General features: G+C 48.6%; 1 protein-coding gene across 1 annotated transcript; it reads left to right on the top strand.

Annotated features, from left to right (window-relative positions):
* Positions 1–1,267: 1,267 nt before the first annotated feature.
* On the top strand, positions 1,268–3,160 carry LOC123094285 (uncharacterized). The gene is made up of 2 exons (XM_044516326.1): positions 1,268–2,290; positions 2,619–3,160. Exons 1-2 carry the CDS (start codon positions 2,004–2,006, stop codon positions 2,656–2,658), a joined length of 327 nt encoding a protein of 108 aa, XP_044372261.1. The 5' UTR covers positions 1,268–2,003; the 3' UTR covers positions 2,659–3,160.
* Positions 3,161–19,797: the final 16,637 nt, after the last annotated feature.

The following is a 19,797-nucleotide window of genomic DNA, read 5'->3' as shown; positions in this document are numbered from 1 at the left end:
TAACTATACAAGATTTGATCTGTGCAAGTAACGAGTTCAAGGGGATTGACAATCCTCTTGCATGCGTTGGGTGCAAGTATTTGCTTTTGTGTGTGCATGTGATGTTAATGAGGCTTTGCGTGATTCTCCTATTGTCTCAATAAACCTTGGTTCTCACTGAGGGAAATACTTATCTCTACTGTATTGCATCTCCTCTCCTCTTCGAGAAAAATTCCAACGCAGCTCACAAATAGCAGAGACTAGGAAAATATGGATAGGTGAAAATACTTAAAGTGTCTTTCTTTTTCTGCAAATATGAATAGATGAAAGTGCATAAATTCTGAAAACTCGCATTAGTCCTAAAGAATTTAAGTACTTATTGCAAAAAAAATATTAGCCCTTGAAGCAAAGCATAACTCGCATGCTCCTAGGGAGGAGGTTGGTAGGAGTTAAGTACTTATTGCAAAAGATGCACATCAACGATGTGGTTCCATTCAGATGACTGGTTCCCGATTCCATGGAGTACATGCAAGACATGATTTTTATCATGTACTACTCACTCAGGCTCAACGACATACTAGATACTACTCCCTCCGTCCGGGTTTATTGGGCCGGTGCGCCACCAAAGCTTGTACCATAACTCCGCTGGTAGACGCGACTGCCTCGCCCAATCACAAATCCACAGCGCGGTAGCACGCACCCCTCCGCTGGTCCGGCGGCGTCGTGGCAGCCCGGTGGCACCACTCATTGCGTCACGCGGCGCGCGCACACCACCGCCCCAAGAGCTCCACGGTCCAAGGGAATGGGCCGTCCGGTCAAAAGATCCCCTACAAAAAACATTCCTCCATCCTGTCTCTGCGGCGCGGCAGGATATTCCAGGAGATAGCGATCGATATCCATGGCGGGCGACGACGGCAGGCATGGCTCCAACCTGAGATCTGGCCGGCCTGTCTCAAAAGCCGGAAAAGCTCGGTCGACGGAACCGAGAGAGCAGGCCAGGAGGCAGCCATGCTATGATTCCAGGGCCGGGACAGCGATGCGCCATGGCCATTGGCCGAGAGTCCCAACCCAGCCCAACCAGGAGGCAGCCGGCGACAGCGATGGGTCCTCTTCGATCGGGAAACCCAACTCACTACTCAAAGCGGCAGAAGCCGTAGGGCCCCGGGAGTATCACATGGTCGCTTTCCGTCCCAAATTACACCAGGAACGGAAACCCAAACCCAAAGCCGCCGGAGTACCTGATGACCACCACCTCCGGCCGGCTCCCCTGCTCGCCGATACGACGAGCTAGGCTCACATCACATGTCGCCGTCGACCAAACCCATATGCGGTGGAATCATTCGAGCCATGCTCACTCTAAGAATCATCCTTACCAAAGCAACCATAGTATCAAACAGTCTGATAGTGCATGCTAAGTGGAGTAGTAGGCCCCTGCATGCATGGCTAGATAGATAATCTACTCTACCCATTTTGGAACCTCCCTGTCTTCCTCGGGCGCGCAGCTAAATTCTGCTATTTATACGTAGGCTGATCACGACTAGACCTGCTGCGTCTGTGTGCTGATTTCTCTGCTGCTTTTTTCGAGCCAAGCAACAAAGGGAAACCAGAGCCTCGCCACATCTCTATCTGCTGCACATCAACGTCAGGGGATCGATCAAAGCTAAAACTACGCCAGATAGAGACACAAGAACAGATTTCCCATATATATATGTAGATAGAAGACCATAGTACTATCGGCAGCTAGGACCATAGTATCACACACACACTCACTCTCTCTTCTTCCAATCGCCGGCCACTTGTCACTCTCCTCTGCTCACTGCTCCCAAGGTCGAACAGAGGAGCTCCAACTCCATCACCTCCTCTTCAGCATCAGGAGGGGCAGGAGGAGGAGACGCCGTAGCACTTCTGCGAAGCAAGCTAGTTAGCTGGGCACGAGAGAATTCAGGCTGTGGTGAACTGATCAGCGATCAGTCGCCTGATCTAGCGGCCGGAGGAAAGCAAGAGAAGTCCGGGCAGAGCGAGCCATGGGCGGCATTGCTGGTGGTCGATGCCGGATCAGTGGGCTGGCCCTGCTCGTCTGCGCGGTGCTCTTGTCGGCGGCGACGATGGCGAAAGGCATCAGGACTGGGGCAGTTGGTGGCATGGGTGCTCCTGGTCCGGCTGCTGCCGCGGCACAGGCTGCCACCCTAGTCGCGGCTCCTCCCGTCGCCGCTGCCGCCACGGCACCGCCTTCGGAGCGAGCTGCATTGGAGGATCCATACAAGAACAGCAAGAGGAAGGTGCCGAACGGGCCCGATCCGATTCACAATAGGTATTGTTACTCATCTCATCTCTGGTTGTTCTTCCTTCCTCCAATTGTGCTCGTGTTTTAACCACACCTTGTACTGTAAAAACTATCAATACTACTACAAATACAAAGTAGACAAAAAAAAAAATAACTGCAGTACCCACAACCAAGTGCTAATAATTTAGAACAATATACTGTAACTAGCATGCACATACTCAGGTTACCCTTTGGATAATGGAAGGATCCTCTGGCTGGTCCCCTGCATCATGGCCACGCAAACTTACCTCGATTCACCGGTTTGTTTTGCCTCTGTGCATGTGGCTAACCATGATGTTCTTGCTTGCTTTTTCAGGAGAGCCAGATGGGGAGACGCACCGGCAAGGAGAGTGTAAGGCAGGACAGGGAGCAATCACGTAGACCGTAGATCAATGTTGAGAGGCTCGGCGAGCGAGCAGAGCACACGAACATTGAGGTGGAATGGAAGGTTCCATGGCTAAGAGCCATGCATGCATATGGTGGTGCTCATGATGGTCAAGGGGCAGTTATATAGTTATAAGTATTCATTCATGTATTAGTAGTAGATACAGAGGGGTAGAGGAAGATGCATGGTGCACACTCCATGGCACCGTGGTTGCTTTGGTCAAAGTGCTGCTTTGTTCTCCTCTCTTGATGAGGTTTTGTTCTTTTTCTTTTTCTTCTTTGGAGGAGGGGTTAATGGTGTTAAAAGGAGCACTCCAACTTACTCACTTCTCATTCACAGAGTAAAGCTCAAAGATTCTTCGCATGCATAGATTCTACTTCACCGAAGTAGCTTTCATTCTTCCCAATGATCTCTTTAATAATGGACCGTATGTTTGCATGCTTTCAAAGGACTCAAAGGACTAGTGAGCAAGTCTAATGAGCTGCAGCCAGCAAGCTGTAAGGATCAAAATGTCATATTTTTTATGAGTTGTATGAGAAAGAAGGAAAGCAGGATGTAAATTTACAACCGGCTGCAGCATGAATCCAAGAATTATTGTGAAAGTGTATGATGGGTCATATATTAATAAAATAATAGTAGTGCTTTTTATTACTCCCTCCGTCCTTGAAAGAGTGTACTTTCAACTTGGAGGGTCAAACTATCTCAAAGTTTGACTGAGTATGTGCAAATGTATATCAATGCTTGTAAAACCAAATAGGTATATGACGAAAATATATTTTATCATGAGTCTAATGCTACTAATTTGATGACATAAATATTGATCTATTTGTTGGGGAACGTTGCAGAAAATTAAAAATTTTCCTACGGTTTCACCAAGATCCATCTATGAGTTCATCTAAGCAACGAGTCAAGGGAGTGAGTTTGCATCTACATACCACTTGTAGATCGCGTACGAAAGCGTTAGATGGAGCGGTGATGATGGAGTCGTACTCGCCGTGATTCAGATCACCGGAGATCTTAGCGCCGAACGGACGGCACCTCCGCGTTCAACACACGTACGGTGCGTGTGACGTATCCTCCTTCTTGATCCAGCAAGGGGGAAGGAGAGGTTGATGATGATGGCTCCAGCAGCAGCACAACGGCGTGGTGGTGGTGGAACAGCAGCACTCCGGCAGGGCTTCGCCAAGCATGCGACGGAGGAGAAAGAGGTGTAGCAGGGGGAGGGGGCGCCAGGACTTCAGGGTGCGGCTGCCCCTCTCCCCCCTCCCTTTATATAGGCCCCCAGGGGGGGCGCAGGCCCTGGGAGATTCAATCTCCCAAGGGGGCGGCGGCCAAGGGGGGAGGAGTGCCCCCAAGGCATGTGGTGCGCCCCCCCACCCTAGGGTTTCAACCCTAGGCGCAGGGGGTGGGCCTAGGGGGGCGCACCAGCCCACTATGGGCTGGCTCCCCTTCCACTTCAGCCCATGGGGCCCTCCGGGATGGGTGGACCCACCCGGTGGACCCCCGGGACCCTTCCGCTGGTCCCGGTACAATACCAGGTGACCCCGAAACTTTCCCGATGGCCAAATACCACTTCCTATATATAATTCTTTACCTCCGGACCATTCCGAAACTCCTCGTGACGTCCGGGATCTCATCCGGGACTCCGAACAACATTCAGTATATTGCATTCTCATATTCATACAACCCTAGCATCACCGAACCTTAAGTGTGTAGACCCTATGGGTTCGGGAGACACGTAGACATGACCGAGACAGCTCTCGGGCAATAACCAACAGCGGGATCTGGATACCCATGTTGGCTCCCACATGCTCCTCGATGATCTCATCGGATGAACCATGATGTCGAGGATTCGAACAACCCCGTATACAATTCCCTTTGTCATTCGGTACGTTACATGCCCGAGACTCGATCGTCGGTATCCCAATACCTCGTTCAGTCTCGTTACTGGCAAGTCACTTTACTCGTACCGTAATGCATGATCCCGTGACCAAACACTTGGTCACTTTGAGCTCATTATGATGATGCATTACCGAGTGGGCCCAGAGATACCTCTCCGTCATACGGAGTGACAAATCCCAGTCTTGATCCGTGTCAACCCAACAGACACTTTCGGAGATACCTGTAGTGCACCTTTATAGTCACCCAGTTACGTTGTGACGTTTGGTACACCCAAAGCACTCCTACGGTATCCGGGAGTTACACGATCTCATGGTCTAAGGAAGAGATACTTGACATTGAAAAAGCTCTAGCAAAACGAACTACACGATCTTGTGCTATGCTTAGGATTGGGTCTTGTCCATCACATCATTCTCCTAATGATGTGATCTCGTTGTCAATGACATCTAATGTCCATAGTCAGGAAACCATGACTATCTGTTGACCAACGAGCTGGTCAACTAGAGGCTCACTAGGGACATGTTATGGTCTATGTATTTACACGTGTATTACGATTTCCGGATAATACAATTATAGCATGAATAAAAGACAATTATCATGAACAAGGAAATATAATAATAATGCTTTTATTATTGCCTCTAGGGCATATTTCCAACAGTCTCCCACTTGCACTAGAGTCAATAATCTAGTTACATTGTGATGAATCGAACACCCATAGAGTTCTGGTGTTGATCATGTTTTGCTCGTGAGAGAGGTTTAGTCAACGGATCTGCGACATTTAGATCTGTATGTACTTTGCAAATATCTATGTCTCCATCTTGAACATTTTCACGGATGGAGTTGAAACGACGCTTGATGTGCCTGGTCTTCTTGTGAAACCTGGGCTCCTTGGCAAGGGCAATAGCTCCAGTGTTGTCACAGAAGAGTTTGATCGGCCCCGGCACATTGGGTATGACTCCTAGGTCAGTGATGAACTCCTTCACCCAAATAGCTTCATGCACTGCCTCCGAGGCCGCCATGTACTCCGCTTCACATGTAGATTCCGCCACGACGCTCTGCTTGCAGCTGCACCAGCTTACTGCTCCACCATTCAACATATACACGTATCCGGTTTGTGACTTAGAGTCATCCAGATCTGTGTCGAAGCTAGCGTCGACGTAACCCTTTACAACGAGCTCTTCATGACCTCCATAAATGAGAAACATGTCCTTTGTCCTTTTCAGGTACTTCAAGATATTCTTGACCGCTGTCCAGTGTTCCTTGCCGGGATTACTTTGGTACCTTCCTACCAAACTCACGGCAAGGTTTACATCAGGTCTGGTACACAGCATGGCATACATAATAGATCCTATGACTGAAGCATAGGGGATGACACTCATCTCTTCTTTATCTTTTGCCATGGTCGGGCATTGAGCCGAGCTCAATCTTACACCTTGCAATACAGGCAAGAACCCCTTCTTGAACTGATCCATTTTGAACTTCTTCAAAATCTTATCAAGGTATGTGCTTTGTGAAAGACCTATGAGGCGTCTCGATCTATCTCTATAGATCTTGATGCCTAATATATAAGCAGCTTCTCCAAGGTCCTTCATTGAAAAACACTTATTCAAGTAGGCCTTATGTTGTCCAAGAATTCTATATCATTTCCCATCAAAAGTATGTCATCTACATATAATATGAGAAATGCTACAGAGCTCCCACTCACTTTCTTGTAAACGCAGGCTTCTCCATAAGTCTGCATAAACCCAAACGCTTTGATCATCTCATCAAAGCGAATGTTCCAACTCCGAGATGCTTGCACCAGCCCATAAATGGATCGCTGGAGCTTGCATACTTTGTTAGCATTCTTAGGATCGACAAAACCCTCCGGCTGCATCATATACAGTTCTTCCTTAAGATGCCCGTTAAGGAATGCCGTTTTGACGTCCATCTGCCATATCTCATAATCATAGTATGCGGCAATTGCTAACATGATTCGGACGGACTTAAGCTTCGCTACGGGAGAGAAAGTCTCATCGTAGTCAATCCCTTGAACTTGCCGATAACCCTTAGCGACAAGTCGAGCTTTATAGATGGTGACATTACCATCCGCGTCCCTCTTCTTCTTAAAGATCCATTTGTTTTCTATCGCTCGACGATCATCGGGCAAGTCAGTCAAAGTCCATACTTTGTTTTCATACATGGATTCTATCTCGGATTTCATGGCTTCTAGCCATTTGTTGGAATCTGGGCCCTCCATCGCTTCTTCATAGTTCGAAGGTTCACCGTTGTCTAACAACATGATTTCCAGGACAGGGTTGCCGTACCACTCTGGTGCGGAACGTGTCCTTGTGGACCTACGAAGTTCAGTAGCAACTTGATCCGAAGTACCTTCATCATCATTATTTTCCTCTTCAGTTGGTGTAGGCATCACAGGAACATTTTCTTGAGCTGCACTACTTTCCCGTTCAAGAGGTAGTACTTCATCGAGTTCTACTTTCCTCCCACTTACTTCTTTCGAGAGAAACTCCTTTTCCAGAAAGGATCCGTTCTTGGCAACAAAGATCTTGCCCTCGGATCTTAAGTAGAAGGTATACCCAATGGTTTCTTTAGGGTATCCTATGAAGACGCATTTTTCCGACTTGGGTTCGAGCTTTTCAGGTTGACGTTTCTTGACATAAGCATCGCATCCCCAAACTTTTAGAAATGACAGCTTAGGTTTCTTCCCAAACCATAATTCATACGGTGTTGTCTCAACGGATTTAGACGGTGCCCTATTTAAAGTGAATGTACCTGTCTCTAGAGCGTATCCCCAAAATGATAGTGGTAAATCGGTAAGAGACATCATAGATCGCACCATATCCAATAGAGTGCGATTACGACGTTCGGACACACCGTTTTGCTGAGGTGTTCCAGGCGGCGTGAGTTGTGAAACGATTCCACATTTTCTTAAGTGTGTACCAAATTCGTGACTTAAATATTCTCCTCCACGATCCGATCGTAAGAATTTTATCTTTCGGTCACGTTGATTCTCTACTTCATTCTGAAATTCCTTGAACTTATCAAAGGTCTCAGACTTGTGTTTCATCAAGTAGACATACCCATATCTTCTCAAGTCATCTGTGAGAGTGAGAACATAACGATATCCTCCGCGAGCCTCAACACTCATTGGACCGCACACGTCGGTATGTATGATTTCCAACAAGTTGGTTGCTCGCTCCATTGTTCCGGAGAACGGAGTCTTGGTCATTTTGCCCATGAGGCATGGTTCACATGTGTCAAATGATTCATAATCGAGAGACTCTAAAAGTCCATCAGCATGGAGCTTCTTCATGCGCTTGACACCAATGTGACCAAGGCGGCAGTGCCACAAGTATGTGGGACTATCGTTATCAACTTTACATCTTTTGGTATTCACGCTATGAATATGTGTAACACTACGTTCGAGATTCATTAAGAATAAACCATTGACCATCGGGGCATGACCATAAAACATATCTCTCATATAAATAGAACAACCATTATTCTTGGATTTAAATGAGTAGCCATCTTGTATCAAACGAGATCCAGATACAATGTTCATGCTCAAACTTGGCACCAAATAACAATTATTAAGGTTCAAAACTAATCCCGTAGGTAAATGTAGAGGTAGCGTGCCGACGGAGATCACATCGACTCTGGAACCATTCCCGACGCGCATCGTCACCTCGTCCTTCGCCAGTCTCCGCTTATTCCGCAGCTCCTGCTGTGAGTTACAAATATGAGCAACGGCACCGGTATCAAATACCCAGGAGTTACTACGAGTACTGGTAAGGTACACATCAATTACATGTATATCAAATATACCTTTGGTGTTGCCGGCCTTCTTTTCCGCTAAGTATTTGGGGCAGTTCCGCTTCCAGTGACCCTTCCCCTTGCAATAAAAGCACTCAGTCTCAGGCTTGGGTCCATTCTTTGACTTCTTCCCGGCAACTGGCTTACCGGGCGCGGCAACATCTCTGCCGTCCTTCTTGAAGTTCTTCTTACCCTTGCCCTTCTTGAACTTAGTGGTCTTATTGACCATCAACACTTGATGCTCTTTCTTGATTTCAACCTCTGCTGACTTCAGCATTGAAAATACTTCAGGAATGGTCTTCACCATCCCCTGCATATTGTAGTTCATCACAAAGCTCTTGTAACTTGGTGGGAGCGACTGAAGGATTCTGTCAATGACCGCCTCATCCGGGAGGTTAATGTCCAGCTGGGACAGGCGGTTGTGCAACCCAGACATTCTGAGTATGTGCTCACTGACAGAACTATTTTCCTCCATCTTACAACTATAGAACTTGTCTGAGACTTCATATCTCTCGACCCGGGCATGAGCTTGGAAAACTAGTTTCAGCTCCTCGAACATCTCATATGCTCCGTGTTGCTCAAAACGTTTTTGGAGCCCCGGTTCTAAGCTGTAAAGCATGCCGCACTGAACGAGGGAGTAATCATCAGCACGAGACTGCCAAGCATTCATAATGTCTTGGTTCTCTGGGACGGGAGCGTCACCTAGCGGTCCTTCTAGGACATATTGTTTCCTGGCAGCTATGAGGATGATCCTCAGGTTCCGGACCCAGTCCGTATAGTTGCTGCCATCATCTTTCAGCTTGGTTTTCTCTAGGAACGCGTTGAAGTTCATGTTGACATGAGCGTTGGCCATTTGATCTACAAGACATATTATGCAAAAAAATTAGACTAAGTTCATGATAATTAAGTTCATCTAATCAAATTATTTTAATGAACTCCCACTCAGATTAGACATCCCTCTAGTCATCTGAGTGTTACACAATCCGAGTCGACTAGGCCGTGTCCGATCATCACGTGAGACGGACTAGTCATCGTCGGTGAACATTCTCATGTTGATCGTATCTTCCATACGACTTGTGTTCGACCTTTCGGTCTCCGTGCTCCGAGGCCATGTCTGTACATGCTAGGCTCGTCAAGTTAACCCTAAGTGTTTTGCATGTGTAAAACTGGCTTACACCCGTTGTATGTGAACGTAAGGATCTATCACACCCGATCATCACGTGGTGCTTCGAAACGACGAACTTTAGCAACGGTGCACAGTTAGGGGAGAACACTTCTTGAATTTTTTTTGTAAGGGGTCATCTTATTTACTACCGTCGTTCTAAGTAAACAAGATGCATAAACATAATAAACATCACATGCAATTATATAATAGTGACATGATATGGACAATATCATATAGCTCCTTCGATCTCCATCTTCGGGGCTCAATGATCATCTTCGTCACCGGCATGACGCCATGATCTCCATCATCATGATCTCCATCATCGTGTCTTCATGAAGTTGTCACGCCAACGACTACTTCTACTTCTATGGCTAACGCGTTTAGCAATAAAGTAAAGTAGTTTACATGGCGTTCTTCAATGACACGCAGGTCATACAAAAAAATAAAGACAACTCCTATGGCTCCTGCCGGTTGTCATACTCATCGACATGCAAGTCGTGATTCCTATTACAAGAACATGATCTCATACATCACAATATATCATTCATCATTCATCACAACTTCTGGCCATATCACATCACATGACAATTGCTGCAAAAACAAGTTAGACGTCCTCTAATTGTTGTTGCATCTTTTACGTGGCTGCAATTGGGTTCTAGCAAGAACGTTTTCTTACCTACGAATAACCACAAGGTGATCTTGTCAACTTCTATTTACCCTTCATAAGGACCCTTTTCATCGAATCCGCTTCAACTAAAGTGGGAGAGACAGACACCCGCCAGCCACCTTATGCAACTAGTGCATGTTAGTCGGTGGAACCGGTCTCACGTAAGTGTACGTGTAAGGTTGGTCCGGGCCGCTTCATCCCACAATACCGTTGAAGCAAGATAAGACTAGTAGCGGCAAGTAAGTTGACAAAATCTACGCCCACAACAAAATTGTGTTCTACTCGTGCAATAGAGAACTACGCATAGACCTAGCTCATGATGCCACTGTTGGGGAACGTTGCAGAAAATTAAAATTTTTCCTACGGTTTCACCAAGATCCATCTATGAGTTCATCTAAGCAACGAGTCAAGGGAGTGAGTTTGCATCTACATACCACATGTAGATCGCGTACGGAAGCGTTAGATGGAGCGGTGATGATGGAGTCGTACTCGCCGTGATTCAGATCACCGAAGATCCTAGCGCCGAACGGACGGCACCTCCGCGTTCAACACACGTACGGTGCGTGTGACGTCTCCTCCTTCTTGATCCAGCAAGGGGGAAGGAGAGGTTGATGATGATGGCTCCAGCAGCAGCACAACGGCGTGGTGGTGGTGGAACAGCAGCACTCCGGCAGGGCTTCGCCAAGCACGCGACGGAGGAGGAAGAGGTGTAGCAGGGGAGGGGGCGCCAGGACTTCAAGGTGCAGCTGCCCCTCTCCCCCCTCCCTTTATATAGGCCCCCAGGGGGGCGCCGGCCCTGGGAGATTCAATCTCCCAAGGGGGCGGCGGCCAAGGGGGGAGGAGTGCCCCCCAAGGCATGTGGGCGCCCCCCCCCCCCCCACCCTAGGGTTTCAACCCTAGGCGCAGGGGGTGGGCCTAGGGGGGCGCACCAGCCCACTATGGGCTGGCTCCCCTCCCACTTCAGCCCATGGGGCCCTCCGGGATGGGTGGCCCCACCCGGTGGACCCCCGGGACCCTTCCGGTGGTCCTGGTACAATACCGGGTGACCCCAAAACTTTCCCGATGGCCGAAATACCACTTCCTATATATAATTCTTTACCTCCGGACCATTCCGAAACTCCTCCTGACGTCCGGGATCTCATCCGGGACTCCGAACAACATTCGGTATACTGCATTCTCATATTCATACAACCCTAGCGTCACTGAACCTTAAGTGTGTAGACCCTACGGGTTCGGGAGACACGTAGACATGACCGAGACGGCTCTCGAGCAATAACCAACAGCGGGATCTGGATACCCATGTTGGCTCCCACATGCTCCTCGATGATCTCATCGGATGAACCACGATGTCGAGGATTCGAACAACCCCGTATACAATTCCCTTTGTCATTCGGTACGTTACATGCCCGAGACTCGATCGTCGGTATCCCAATACCCCGTTCAGTCTCGTTACCGGCAAGTCACTTTACTCGTACCGTAATGCATGATCCCGTGACCAAACACTTGGTCACTTTGAGCTCATTATGATGATGCATTACCGAGTGGGCCCAGAGATACCTCTCCGTCATACGGAGTGACAAATCCCAGTCTCGATCCGTGTCAACCCAACAGACACTTTCGGAGATACCTGTAGTGCACCTTTATAGTCACCCAGTTACGTTGTGACGTTTGGTACACCCAAAGCACTCCTACGGTATCCGAGAGTTACACGATCTCATGGTCTAAGGAAGAGATACTTGACATTGAAAAAGCTCTAGCAAAACAAACTACACGATCTTGTGCTATGCTTAGGATTGGGTCTTGTCCATCACATCATTCTCCTAATGATGTGATCCCGTTGTCAATGACATCTAATGTCAATAGTCAGGAAACCATGACTATATGTTGACCAACGAGCTAGTCAACTAGAGGCTCACTAGGGACATGTTATGGTCTATGTATTCACACGTGTATTACGATTTCCGGATAATACAATTATAGCATGAATAAAAGACAATTATCATGAACAAGGAAATATAATAATGATGCTTTTATTATTGCCTCTAGGGCATATTTTCAACACTATTATTGTATAAATACGATCAAACATAAAAAAGTCTGACTTTTTGATAAAGTTGGAAGTACACTCTTTAAAGGACGGAGAGAGTAACTAGCTACTTTACATGTTATTATTAGACTGTCTAGATGACATGCCAACTTCATATAGCTTTTTATTTATTTGCGGAGTCATATATCCGGTTGTTGGTTATACTATTAACGTGACTGACACAAGCCTCTGCACACACTTACTCCCTCCGTTCCAGGATAGATAACTCAACTTTGTACTAACTTTGTAACTTTGTAAGTACAAAGTTGAGTCATCTATTTTGAAACAGAGGGAGTACATGTGAGTACCAGTAACGACCATCAACAATCAATCATACTCCGGGGAAGTGCAGTGCAGGGCTACGGAAAACGTGTAGGTCTAGGTGACGTTCTTGTCACGCAGAAACCAGAGCAGGGTGCATGGAATAGCTATAGAGCTTAGCTAGCCAGAGTGCCGCCAGATCCATGTATCTTGATAACCGGGCAACGTCGTCACTGCTAGGTGATTTCATGGTTGGCCGCGCCACTTCTTTTGCACGCAGACACAAGGAGGAGGAGCCGCATCGTCTCTTTGCTCGCTTTATCTTTTCTCTTGAGCTGCCGCTGCTGTCGAGACGCGCATTTTGAGGTTCCGTACGTCTGCATGGCTGCTGATCCTGGCCTTGAACCTCGCTACGACGAGCTGCGAGAGGCAGCGATGGCTGACGATGCATGGCGACCTGCTGATTTGATTTGCTACTACTGTGCTGACATAGGTTAGTACTGTGCTGCCATAGGTTTAGCTGCATGGGACTAGGCTCGCTCTCCTGCAGCCAGCGGCCGGAGCCCAAGGAGGCAACGACGACATGGCTAGCTACAATCCTAAAGCATGGGAATGAGTACATGGATAGCAGGATCATGGCCAGGCGGTACACACTGATAACTGCGCTAGGTTGGGACTTGAGTACGGGACATGCATGCATGGTTGCTTTCGTCAGTTCATCGCTTTGATATATGATCATCTAGAGCCGGAACTTTCAAACCCGTCTCATACATTCGGACTGGTCCTCCGGCCACGATTTTTTGACCGAGACGAGCTCCTTAAACGGCTTCAAACATCCGGGTTGACCGGCACCCCCATATCCAGCCCAAATACGAAGTGGATATGGGGCGCCCGGGCGCGCCCGCCACATCGGACCCAACAGCCCGACCCCACCCCAAATTGCACCAAATCCACCAAACCCTTCGTCATCCTCCCGTCACCCTCCAACCTTCCCCGCGCCCGGACCCTCGCCATCCTCCACCCTTGCTCTCAATCCGCACCTCCAGTCCCGATCCACCGTCGGAGATGTCGTCCAGCCCGACCCACAACGCCGCGACGGAGGCGCAGCCCCCCTCGTCCGCCGGCGGCATCAGTTCGTCGGTTGCGGCTTGCAAGATGGAGAATGTCGCCCGCAAGGTGCGACGACGCCGACAGCGAGAGAGCGAAGCGGGGGCGGAGTCGCAGGGAGGTTTGGACGTGGTGGAGCAGCGACCCGGATCCCCGCACCCCTTCCCTCCGAGCGCCTACGTGGATTACGTCGTCCGACCCCCTTGGGACAGAGGATGATCCGGCTGTCGGCTGGGCCATTCCGGACAGCTTTTCGCCCACGCAGATGCCGACGGTCGGCCTGCATGGATTGCATGGATTTGAGGATCAGAATTTACGGTATGTGATGTGTGGCGCAATATTTGCTGGGTGCTCGGTCAGTGCCCGTGGACGCGTCCGGGCGCGTCCGCGGACGTTTGAGGGGCCGAATTTGGCAAGTCCGGTTGTAGATGCTCTAAGTTGTTGTATTATACTAGCTAATTGTTGTGCGACGCCGTGAGTGGTTTTTTCCTATGACCTGTTCTGCATCGACGCGGACGGGCAGGATAGTGTGGCAGAACATGACGATGCTAGAAAGGGAACGAGAGATTTAAGGAGCCTGCATAAATGATACCTTTCCTAACAGTATAGAGGTTTTTTTTTAGGGTATGGTGGCTGAGAGTTAGTGAGCAAAAGAAATATATATATATATATATATTTTTGAGATCTGAAGTAGACAGGCCTACTCAGAAAGACTAGGATATTCAGAAATCAGAAGGGGTCGTAAACTAGTCGGGACATCGGCAATTAACCGAATATCTCCAGCATTCCTAGTCAGTGCTGCCAGGTTGTGAGCCAGGGAGTTTCTGCTTCTCTCCATGTATCTAACAGAGCTCTCCGAGAAGGAACCCATGGCCTGACGGATATCCATCATGGTTCCGTAGTAGGGGCAGCGCGTGGGAGTCTGCATTGATAGTTCCTTGACAATGAATTGGTTGTCCGTCTCGATGATAACAGGGCCATTTGAAAACTTGGACAGCTCCTTGATGCCAGCAAGAATGGCTCTGGCCTCGGCCTCTTCCACGCTACTGCATAAAGGCATTTTTTGCAGCAAGAGAAGAGTACACAGCCCCTGGAATCACGGGCAACAGCACCAGCAGAACTCTCACCTGTTTCGGCAAAAAAGGCCGCATCGGTGTTGAGTTTGACAGTACCATGCGCTGGAGGGTTCTACTTTATATCCTGGGCATGTGGCAAACCCGTTGTGGTCAACACCCTGACATTGGTGTTCTTCCCTCCCGTCCACTCAACTGTAGTTTCTGCATTCTTCAGCTCCTCCTCATACTGTGTTAGGAAGTGAACCGGTCGTCCGATTGTTTCCCTACCGTCATTGCGCACACAATCTTCCCTGAGAAACCAGCTACGCCAGATAAGCAAAAGGATTCTTGCTCGCATGTCCTCATTAACAGAGTCCAAGAGCACTTGTAGCCAATCGTCACCTGTGTGCCTGAATTTTTGTTCCGGTGGTAGATCCCAGGATTCTCTCATGGCTGCTCTTAGACCCCTACTCTTTGTGCACCTGATCACTGCATGGTACTCATCCTCAATGCCATTCCCACAGATGTTACAAATGGCATCCGTCTCCAGAGTTCTTTTCCACTTATTTTCCTTTGTTGCTAGCGTGTTCGTAGCCACCCTCCATCCAAAAATTCTGATCTTCCCGGGGACTGTGAGCCCAGCAGCAGCCAATTTGTACGCACTTCTCACTGAGAAAACTCCATTATTTTCATAGTGCCAGGCCACTTGGTCCGCTACATCCGAGGAAGGAATGGGGATCTTACATATCTCATCAGCATCAAAGGGGAAGAAAATTTGTCTAATCAGATCCTCATTCCACTCTTTCCTATCTTGGTGTAAGAGTTGGCTCACCCAGCGGATTCGGGACCTTCTTATAAATGTTGCCGTCATGAGACCCTCACGTCTCGGTATCCATTGGTCCTTCTGGATCTGTATACTTTTTCCATCCCCTACACGCCAGATCAAGCCTTTCTTAAGGAGTTCTAGTCCAAACTCAATTGCCCTCCACACCGGCGATGCATCAGAAGCGAACACCGTATCCAGGAGGTTTCCATTTGGATAGTACTTTGATTTGAGCACTCTCGCGCATAGGCTATCCGGATTTTGGATCAGTCTCCAGCCTTGTTTTGCAAGGAGGGCCTAGTTAAACAAGTGCATATCACGGAAGCCAATGACACCCGCTCTTTTTGGCATTATCATACGCTCCCAAGACATCCAATGAACCTTCCTATGCCCCTCCTCGTCACCCCACCAAAAATGCCTGATCATCCTCTCATACTTCTCACAAAAACCTTTGGAGAGCATGAAGACACTCATGGTGAAAGTAGGGGGGCTTGAAGGACCGATTTGACGTGGACCTCCTTTGCGGCGAAAGACATGAACTTCTCAGTCCAGTCATTGCATCTCTTGCCAAACCTATCCATGATTGGTTGAAAATTATCATCTTTTATTCTTCCCTCGGGTGTTGGCAATCCAAGATACTTACTTTCAAAAGAGTCTGTTTGCACACCAAGAATGCCCTTTATTTCCTCTCTAGTGCCAGCTGGGCAGATCTCGCTGAAGAGGAGTGAGCATTTGCTCGTACTCAGCAGCTGGCCCGTACATCTCTGGAATGTATTTAGAACTCTTTTGATTGTCTCAGCTTGTTCCGGTGTCACCTTGAAGAAAATCAGACTGTCATCTGCGAATAGAAGATTGGATATGCCCGGGTTGTTTCTGGCAATCTTCAGAGGGGTCAAACTGTTTACCGCCAATTCCTTCTTCAAGAGATGCACTAGACCATCAGCGACAAAGAGAAAGAGGTAGGGACTTAGAGGGTCTCCCTGTCGCAGTCCCCGGGAGGGGATGAAAGGGTCCAACAAGACTTCGTTGCATCTCACAGAATATCGCACAGACCGAACACACTGCATGACCCACCCCATCCATTTGTCATAAAAACCCACCTTCTTGAGTACTCCTTCCAAGAAATCCCAATCCACCCTATCGTAAGCTTTGGCCAGATCCAATTTATATGCGCAATACGTGTCTCTGGTGTTCCTGCTGTGTTGGATCTTATGGAAACATTCAAAGGCAATGATAGCATTATCAGTAATCATCCTTCCTGGAATGAAAGCACTTTGGGTCTCCGATATGATGCCATCAAGAAGAGGCTATAGGCGGTTCACGAGGCACTTCGCAATCACTTTGTAGATGACATTACAAAGGCTGATTGGTCTGTAGTCTTTCAGAGATTGAGGATCTTTTCCTTTTGGTATGAGGACAATCATGGTATCGTTAATGCCTTCTGGGAGAACATCTCTCTCAAAAAAATCTAGCACACCTCTCACGACATCCTCTTTAATTTCCCCCCAATTTCTTTGAAAGAAATGGGCCGGGAGGCCGTCTGGGCCCGGTGCCTTAAGGGGGCCGATCTGAAACAGAGCATCGCTAATTTCCTCGGCTGTGAAGAGTTTTGTTAGCCCATCATTCATAGCTGCATCAACGCATTCAGTCACAAGCTCCAGGATTTCAGTGGGGTCAATGCCCGCTTCTTTCTCATAGAGGCTTTTGAAAAAAGCCATCGTCATATTGTGTATAGCTTTGTCTTCCTCAACCCATATGCCTCTGTCATCCTTGAGTTTAATAATTGTGTTTTTCTTTTTTCTCCATGTCGCTTTCTGGTGGAACCACTTTGTATTTCTGTCCCCATATTTAATATACGTTGCTCGTGATCGTTGCCTCCACATAATCTCTTCCCGCCGTAGCAGCTCATCCAATTCCCGCCCAAGCTTGCTCATTTTCTCTTGTGCAGCAGCCGATGGAGGGCCATTCCATATCCTGCTAAGTTTTTTCCTTATTTCTGCAGTCTTTCTAAAGACCGAGCCAAAATCTTTGCTCGCCCAGTTCCTCAGCTCTTTCTGCAAGTTCTGAATTTTGGCACCTACCTTCTGTAAATTAACTGTAGGTCCATCTCTGTTCCAAGCTGCGGTGACTGTTGGTTGCAGGGAATCCACTCGCTCCCACATTTGTTCGTATCTGAAAATTTGCAAGCCCTTTTCTCCCACAGGTCTCCATTCCTTCTTGCAGCCCACTCGCATCAGGATAGGTAAATGGTCCGATCGCGAGGAACAAATGTGTTCCACTGTGGCTTCTTTGAAGTACTCTGTCCAAGTAGGTGAAGCTATAGCTCTATCTAAACGGGCACGCACATTGTCTCGCCCTCCCTGTTTGTTGTTAAAAGTCCATCCCGAGCCTTTGAACCCCAAATCAAACAGGTAACGGTCTGACAGAGCTTTACGAAAATCTTCCATATATTTCTCGGACCTCTTTGCCACAGAGAAGTGTTCAGACTGCCACATGGTTTCATTGAAGTCGCCCATCATCAGCCAAGGTAGATTATGTGTGTCTTTAATCCTTCTTGGTAGAGTCCACATGTGGTGGCGCTCATGGGCTTTTGGTTCCCCATAAACAAAAGTACCACTCCACAACAAGCCATGAGGGTTTAAGCGAATTAACACATCAATATACCTCGTCCCAACGGCAATCTTTTTTATTTCAACATTCTCATCATAGAAGAGGGCAATGTCGACACCTTTTCCAATGCCGGGTTGCGCGATACAGTGGCGGAGGCCCAGCCTCCCCTTGAGGTTCATGACATACTTATTGCTTTGCCGTGTTTCAGTGAGGAAGACGAGCTTGGGCTTGTATGTGTGCACGAGGCACACTAGCTCTTGAACTGTTCGAGGTTGCCCGAGGCCTCGACAGTTCCAGCTTAGTACCGTCATGGCTCCTGGTGGGCGCCATCCTTAGCACCCACCAGTTTACCGGGAGCCCCTGGTCCGGTTGTTTCCTTACCGCCATTGCTGCCAAGAAACTTTCCATCCTCCTCTGTCATGGTGCCCTTACTCTTCTTTTTCTGCTCCTTGTTGTTCTGTTCGCACGCCATCTCTTTTATCACGTCTGCATCCTGCTCTCTGTCGCCCCTCTTTCCAAGGACGGAGACCGTCTGATCGGTACTGATTCTAGTCCTCCTGTTTTCTTGTGGCTTCTTGATCTGAAATGCAGTTCCACTTGTGGGGGTCATCGTCCCTATCTGTGAGCCTACTGGCAGGTTGTTCGGAGTATCAAGCACGCCATCCGCCCCTCCTGAAGGCAAGGGAACGACGCCAGCATGCACAATGAACTGGGGAACCGGGCCGAAACCCGACGGGAAAGCAGGCTCCTCCAAATCTTCCATCCCGGCGTTCTGAAGCTCCTCTGCCACATGACCCAGGGGTGCAGGTTTGGCCGGGCTCCCCTTGCTGTCTGCCACGAGGTCCTTGGCAGGATCGGTATCCGCCTTTAGGAACACCGTGGGTACTAACCCGCCTCCAGCAGCTTTGGTTACACGCTCGTCCAGGGGCGCTTGCTGCTTTGTCTGGGTAGTCCCGTCAGATACTTTCAGTGCACTGACCGCCGCCATCACCTCCTGCACCAGCGGGTTCGAGAGCACCTCCTCGGGGATCATCCCGTAGTCAGGTTTCGCCAGTCTAGTTGAGCTCTCTCTGTGCACTTCCTTGCCGAAACTAAGGAGCCGGCGGGCGCTATTTGCTACCGGGGCGACATATCCCCCTCTACTGCTACTCTTTTTGCATGGGGAGGCGCGCATTGTTGCCGTGTACCTCATCTCTTGGAGGTCCTCCGGCAACTTACAATCGTGTTGGCCATGCCCAAGGAAGCCACAAAATCCACAAAAACGTGGCACTCTCTCATACTTAACCTCTAAAAAGAAAATCTCATTTTTTGCCTTGTCGTGGGAGGTGATTTTACTACGGAGGGGCTCATCTACATCATGGCTCGCTCTAACCCTAATGAAGTCACCCCACAGCTTACCATGGATATTTGTGTCCACCTCAAGGACCTTGCCTAGTTTCTCACCAAGCTTCCAGGCCACCTCTTCATCCAGCATGATTGGTGGCACATCATGGATGCGAACCCAAACTGGCATGTGAGCAACCTCAACATCAGTTGGCCGAGCGCCACCGTCCACAGCCACCATTAGGAAGGTGTCGCCTTTGTGAGTCCAGGGGCCGTTCTCAAGAATGAAACGACGATCACC

Source organism: Triticum aestivum, chromosome 4B (assembly GCF_018294505.1).
Source record: "Triticum aestivum cultivar Chinese Spring chromosome 4B, IWGSC CS RefSeq v2.1, whole genome shotgun sequence".
NCBI classification, from domain to species: Eukaryota; Viridiplantae; Streptophyta; class Magnoliopsida; order Poales; family Poaceae; genus Triticum; species Triticum aestivum.
Note: the sequence above shows the minus strand (reverse complement) of the source record. Positions and strands in the feature narration are given on the sequence as shown.

Excerpts from the sequence above, each read along its gene's own strand:
- LOC123094285 (XM_044516326.1), top strand. The coding sequence starts at position 2,004 with ATGGGCGGCATTGCTGGTGGTCGATGCCGGATCAGTGGGCTGGCCCTG. Across the intron at positions 2,291-2,618 it reads CCCGATCCGATTCACAATAG|GAGAGCCAGATGGGGAGACG; the intron begins GTATTGTTACTC and ends TTGCTTTTTCAG.